The sequence below is a fragment of the Gossypium hirsutum genome, chromosome D06 (genome assembly GCF_007990345.1).
Source record: "Gossypium hirsutum isolate 1008001.06 chromosome D06, Gossypium_hirsutum_v2.1, whole genome shotgun sequence".
NCBI lineage: Eukaryota > Viridiplantae > Streptophyta > Magnoliopsida > Malvales > Malvaceae > Gossypium > Gossypium hirsutum.
Window position 1 is genome coordinate 43,418,369 of NC_053442.1, and position 7,442 is coordinate 43,425,810.

The 7,442-nt window shown below is 33.3% G+C and overlaps 1 protein-coding gene across 1 annotated transcript; it reads left to right on the top strand.

Annotated features, from left to right (window-relative positions):
- The first annotated feature begins 2,212 nt into the window (after window positions 1–2,212).
- LOC107900622 (PAP-specific phosphatase HAL2-like) lies at window positions 2,213–4,780 on the top strand. The gene is made up of 3 exons (XM_016826290.2): window positions 2,213–2,724; window positions 3,472–4,159; window positions 4,252–4,780. The coding sequence occupies exons 1-3, from the start codon at window positions 2,358–2,360 to the stop codon at window positions 4,553–4,555; spliced, it is 1,359 nt and encodes a 452-aa protein (XP_016681779.1). The 5' UTR covers window positions 2,213–2,357; the 3' UTR covers window positions 4,556–4,780.
- The last annotated feature ends 2,662 nt before the right edge of the window (window positions 4,781–7,442 follow it).

The window sequence follows — 7,442 nt, forward strand, 5'->3', positions numbered from 1 at the left end:
TTGACGGCTGCTAATTCCCTCATTTATGTCCTTATTTATGCCTTCTTAAAGTGCCAAAAAAGCCTAAAAATTGCAACTTTCAGCTGTTAGTGCACATGGGTCTCGAGATCGACATGCCCTATACACACGGTTGTGTGGATTGCTCGTGTGAAACTCTGCTGCATGTGTACAACTTCTGGAATACTCCAATCCGGGGGTCGAAATGAAATTTTAATTTTTAATAGTTTATATCTTTATAATTTTTAAAAGATTAAACCAATTTTTTATAATTTTAGAGGGCAAAATAAAATTTTACCTTTACTAATTTAAATTTTAAAATTTTCTAAAGGGCATAAATAGCAATTTTCCATTTTAGGGGGGGCCGGGCCCCTAACAACCCCTCTAAATTCGCCTATGGCTCCAATATTCTAATTTCCATCTTTTTTCACTCTTGTTGTTCCCAAGTGCCCTATTAAGCATCAACACATGAATATAAAGGATTAAGAGTATATAATTCATAATCAATGTCACATAATCACCTAAAAATACACTAAGAATGAGGCTAAATTTTGTTACTTTTGACACTTATTAGTTTTTAGAATCGGACTGATGGTCGAACCAATCAGGCTACTAGTATGCTAGTTTGACTGGTGTGTCCAGTTCAATTAGATAAAACATTAAAAATAAAAAATTAGTTCAATTGTTTGATTCTCAAGTCAACTGATTTAATGGCTTTCTTCGGATAAATACCCTTATTAATTTCAATCTAATTATTTTGATCCATCCTGTCCTAATCAAGTTTTCAAGGTCTTTTTTTTTAATTTCTATAAGTTTATATCAAATTTATTATTTTAATATTTGTATTTTTTATGATTTTTGTATGCTTTTAAGAATTTTATGCATTTTTAAATATGTTTTATTAATTTTATAAAAATTATATGATTTATTAGATATTTTATATTTTATAATATTGATAAGTTTGTATTATTTTTTAAAAGTTTATATAAAATTTAATATTTATAATTTTCTATTCTTTTATAAATTTTTTTTATGATTTTTAATCATTCTTATGGTAAAATATTAGATTAAAATAAAAATTATTATATGTTAGTCTATCAATTCATTTTAACAATTAACGTAATCAATGACGAAAATTATTAACGCAATGGTTGAATTAATTTTTTTTTAACAAAGAGTATAAGAATTTAATATAAGTGATTTTTTTTTTGGCTTTCTATGAATAGATTGTTGACATATAATTGTTTTTTTTAATACAGCTGAGGTTGAATAAAATTGAAATTAGCGTTAAAAGTTTGGATTTCAAAAATAAATGTGTGAAGCATTTAAGTTGAATTAAATATAAAAAAAAGTTGTTACTGCGGAAGCCTATTTTGTAGGGTGGGTTTGGATGAGCGATTGGGTGTGGTGTGGTGTATTTAACTTACTTTTTGTCTTACGCTACAGTGTTGTTACAATATCTAATCTCACTGCCACTGTTATTTTTACACTAACTACAGATAAACGCATCGTCCATTCAAATTCACTCATAAATTAACTTCAAACGTATTGATGAAATCATGATGACCCCAAAAAGCAAAGAATTATTGCCGTATGTTGATAACGCTTGGGATGATCGACCACCAATATCAAGAGAGACGTGCTGAGTTATAACCCATCCATGAAGCTAATCACCATTTAACGCCTTCTTTATCATTACTTTAAGCTCAATTAACGAGGAAAACTGAGGAGGAAACATTTAATGATGAATGCAGTGGAAACTATTCAAAATCAAAGCTGCTGCTCTCCATTACTACAACACCCAGTTTCTCCTTTACTCTGGGTGGCACTCAAATCATGGTTTCCGACCCCTTCACTATTTTTGAATTTAAAATTGAGGTATAGTTATTATCCTCGTTAAAATTAGTTTTATTAAATTTATCGGTTAATATTTTAAAATTAAAAAAGTTATTGAATAAAAAAATAATATTGAAAATATTAATGTACTAATGACATTAGTTAATTATTATCGAAAAAATTATATATAATCATATAACATTCTAATAAAAAATTAATAATATTAATTATTTAGACAGATGGTATTAGAGCAAATTATATTAAAAATTGGAATATTAATATTAAATCTCAGAATAATCAAAATTGTTAAAGTGAAGAGTGAGAGACGTGAATGGAGACTTTTGGTTTATATATAGAGTTATTGGTTCTGAGTTGAAAATCTCATTGCAATGAGACATTGAGATATAAGCAGAAATTTACGCCCAACCTCTGTGTAATTTGTCTCACAATTACAATAAACCATTATCTGTTTTATTTGTTTTTATATTTATAAGAAGAGAGTGAGAGTATCTAATCATTCCCAAATGCCTTTAAATTGCTCAACCCTTGGTTTCAGAGTCCCCCATCTCCTGCCACAAACCAACTACATAGCTTCCACTACCTACGTAGGAAGCTGCTTCCCTGCGCATAGGACAATAACCCACCCACACAACTTCCACATTGTTTCTCAGTTGAAGTCTAACCAAAACTTCTCTTCTTCTTCTTCTTCTTCTTCCTCAGTAATGGAAGAGCAGAGAGAGCTTGTTGTTTCACCAGCTCAAGCACAAGAAGCATATGCCAAGGAATTGGATGTCGCTATCAGGGCGGTTCAAATGGCCTCTTCTCTCTCTCTCAATCTTCAACAGACTTCACTTCATTCCGAACATGACAACTCTCTTCTCACTCTGCCAGGTACATCAATCACCTTTTCTTTCCTTTTAACTCTGCATCTTGGGTGGTTAAATGTAACCCAGAACGTGGATACTTCCAGTACAAGGAACAAAGAACTAAAATACCATTCACTATTTCTATAACATGTAATTTTCGATCTATTTAGCAAGAATGAAATACGATTTATTGGACATAAAATTTTGGGGACTTTGCGCTTATAGTTTGTGTTTATGCGAAGCCAATATAAATTTCGAAATTTACTTTATACTTTTATATTATATTATATGTTAATACAATCAGATTTACCAATTCGAAGTTAATGATTTTTAGTACAAGTTGAAATTGATATATGAGGATAATTGTTGCTTTAACAATGTTTTGTTGACAAATAAGGAGTCATGAAAAGGATTTGATGCCTACAGTTAAAATGCTGAACACATCTCTCATTTAATTGGGCTTTAAAATTTTGAGTGGGAGGAACTATTCCTGGTCACCCATTACGTGAGGAGTAATGCTTGAGAATGGAGCGATCAGTAGGTCCATTAACATACCCTAACTTCAATCCTATAACAAATTGGACATTCAATGAAGTACTATGTTGCTCGTATTTGGATGGATACATGTCTGACATGAGTTTATTGAACTTTTTTTCCAACTACTTTTTCATCTACTTGAAGATCCTTGGAAAGTCATATCCCCACACTTTTATTTCCGTTGCTTATACTTGCAAAATCCATCTTAGATTAACCAGAGATTCCTACTTTCTAGATTGGAGCGTCCATGCAGCGGTAAGCTGGATACTTTCTGAATCCTTCGGCTGCCAAAATGTGTCTATTCTTGGCAACAAAGATGTTCAAAGCCTCTCTAAAGCTGATGCAGCTGGCCTGTTAGATGCTGTGGTGAAAACAGTCAATGGTTGTCTAGCTGAGGCACCTCATTTTGGGCTTAAGGGTCCCGAAACGCCACTCGGGAGTTTGGATGTACTCGAAGCTATTAGTCGCTGCAATTCATCCGGAGGTCCTACTGGAAGATTTTGGGCACTTGGCCACCTTGATGGTACATTCGGGTTTGTACGTGATGATCAATATGCTGTTGCTTTAGCATTGATAGAGGATGGGGAAGTTGTTCTTGGTGTTCTTGGTTGCCCAAATTATCCAATGAAGAAGGAATGGCTAACGTATCATCACCGCTATCACCGGACCCTATCTAAACTCACCCCACCAACATCCAAATCGTGGGATAAAGGTTGTGTAATTCATGCAAGGAAAGGCAGTGGTGAGGCTTGGATACAACCTATACACCAGGAGAATAAGCTAGTACCATGGGCGAACTCTGCAATACGGGTTCAAGTATCCTCGATCGATAATCCGGCGTTGGCTACATTTTGTGAACCAATTGACAAGTTAAATTCAACCCATTCCTTCACAGCAGGATTAGCTCACAGTGTTGGCCTTAGGTGCATACATATTTTTTCATGTTTGATCTCATTAGCATATACAAACTTCATATGCATAATAAAAACTACTATCATCCATATTGCCAATGCAGGAAGCAACCGCTGCGTGTGTACAGCATGGTGAAATATGCGGCCATAGCTCGAGGGGATGCCGAAATATTTATGAAGTTCGCAAGGACAGGGAGCGAGGAGAAGATATGGGATCATGCAGCTGGTGTTATTATCATACAAGAAGCTGGTGGTGTTGTAACAGATGCAGGGGGATCTCCGCTAGACTTTTCGAAAGGTAAGTTCTTAGAAGGTGTGGATCGAGGTATAATCGCTTGTGCCGGAGCTAAACTACATGAAGAAATCATCACTGGCATTGATGCTAGCTGGAACTCCTCCAATCTATGACCAATTTTACATTGCATATAAATGTCAAGTTATGAAATGGTTGTGTATATAAATGTTAGGTTATGAGATTGCATCACCCAATAAGTTTGGTTTTTATCTTAAGTTGTAATGATAACTCTGTACAGAAAGGGCTGTTCATATGGTGGCTTTTAGTAAGTGCCATTGTAAGTTGGAGATTCAAGTCTTCATATTTTGTATTATAAAAAAGTAAAGGTTGTTTTCCAATGTTCTTCTATCATTTTGCTTATAAATAAAAAGAAAAATGGATTAAAATTTAAAAGATAGAGATTAATAGCAGAAGAATGTAATTAAAAAATATGAATGGGGGTCGTTTTCAACAAAATAAAATGGGTGATTTTGAGCCACAAACTAAGGACTTTACAAGGATAAGTGTAACATGAATGCGCTCTTGCTAAAATAACCACTCATTTATCATTTATGAGACGGCATATGCTACTGAGCTCATGTTTATACTAAGGAAAACAAATGTTCGAGGGAACCGAAAGTTTGAAAAAGACATTGGCATGCATCTCCCCACCTAATCTTGATTCAATATGTGTCCAGCAAACACACAAACATTTGTGACTATTTTTTTTCCAACAAATTTAATTAGCCCCCACTAGGTATCTTCGATTGCAATGGGCTAACCCCGTTCATTTTATATTTTAAAATATATATAATCGATTAGGAAAATTAGTGATAATTATAATAATATAGAGTTATTTTTATTAAATAACTAAATAAACTTGGCTTTGACTTTATTCTTACTGGTAGATGGTCTGACTAGTTCTCCATATAAACAAACACACAGATTACTAAGCAAACAAAATTTACGGAATTCACACATGCAAGCAAACCTAACTTTCTGGACTATCAACCCTAACAAGACAGAGGCTTACCTTGGGTGCTACGAACTTGGTTCAAAACAGAGACTTGACGATAGAATATTCGATGAGAGAATTCTCATGAAATAAGGGTCGTATTTATAGACCTAAGTGTCCCGGAAGTCTTAGGATACCCTACTTGACTTAGGAAAGGTGTCACTTGTACGAAAAGTATTCCTAGATATATCATATCTTTATTTCCTAATTTGAGTCTGTCTTTGACTTTGATTGGCGAACACCAGTTTGCAACTCAACTACGAACCCCCCGTTCGCAACTTAACTGGCGAACCCACCTGTAATGAATTTGGCAAACCCCTTACCACATCTTTTGGCGTATATAGCAATGCTGAAATAGGGGTGAACTCCCCAATTCACCGAAGTACTGGCAAACCTCTAGTTCGCCGAAACACTGGCGAACCCTCACTTGCGAGGACAAAATTTCCAGACCCAGTCTCAGGATGTTAGGGTCCAATTTGCCTTCTTTGCACATACTATCTATGGCTATATACAATCAGACGATACCACCCTTTGTCTCGACAAAATGAGTTCCTTGAGGATACCACTAGAACCAAAGTGCATTCTATCATAAAACAAAATAATGCACAAATATACAATAAGATTCACTTGTATGTCAAAATCCTTTATGAGTTTTCCCCCATTTGAAGAATTCCGGTGCTAATTGAGTAACTTGTTTTAAACTAACCAAAATCTTCGATTGGTGTCAAGCTTGTATGAAACAAAGTAACAATCCTCTTATCATTCCATTGGTCTTGTCGAATGATTTTACAAATAGATTCCCTACTGAAATCATCTAACAAAACATTGTTATTACTATTAGATTTGGTCTCAAATGGAACCTTATCATGTAGAGTGTAAAAAAAAGGAGAACAAAAATAAAAGTGCAAGCAATAAGAAAGTTACAGGATGATGGAAGTGAGGGAACTAGGAATTTGAAAGAAAAGAATAAAATGGTAGGGTTTTTTAAAAAGAAAAATATGGTAGTATATAAAAAAAAGGAGCAAATAGTTGGAATTGCAACAAAATAATTTTCATCTCCAAAATTAGTAGCAGAGAGGGGGAGGGAAGAGGGATGGGGGTTGGGATTTTCAAATTAGGATCAAAGTGAGAACATTTATAAATTTTGAGGGTTAATTTTTTAAAATTATGATTAAATGTATATAATATGTAAAATTTGAGGGCTAAATTTGTTATTATACCAATTTTTAACTGCCACGTCAGTTTATCGTTTCTAATTTTAACGGGAGTGACCGAAATGACTGAACTATGTAATGTGAGTGCTTAAATTGCAAACTTTTTTATTTTTGATGCCTAAAATGATTTTTTTCATAGTTGGATGACTATTTATGTAGTTTAGCCATAAAATACTAAATACATCATAATATAAATAATAATAAATATATATTAAATTATGTATGGTTAAAAATTTAAAATTATTCTTTTTAAATGTGTGGGTATAAACACGATTGGATTATTGATTTATAAATACAAGAAAATTTCGATAAAATTTGGAATTTATATTTAAAATAAAATTAAACTTAAAGTAAATATATGTACACTTTCTACCATATAAACCTGATCGAAGTAGGTGGCATGAACCAATTTTAAGTTTGGTTTGATAAATTTTTAACATTAATTTTTAGGTTATTATTATATTTGTTCTTTTTGATATAATGTTTAGAATTATTTATATCTCTTTTCAACCTTTAAATAGGAGGATAATGCGCTTCAGCTCTAGCAATAATGCCAATACCAATCGAGCTAAGACTCAATCGACGCGTTGAATATTATAATTGGTGGGATACTTAGGAGCAAAAACAACAGCTATTATAATAAAGTGGGTGGAGAAAAAGAGTGAGATGGTGGGCGTATGTATAAAAATGTCAAATATAGGATCCATGTGCGGTCCCTCCCTATTTTGAGCTGCCGATGGTATTCAATGATTTCTACAAAACTTGGTGAATTAGTGTGCCTTAAAAATAGCA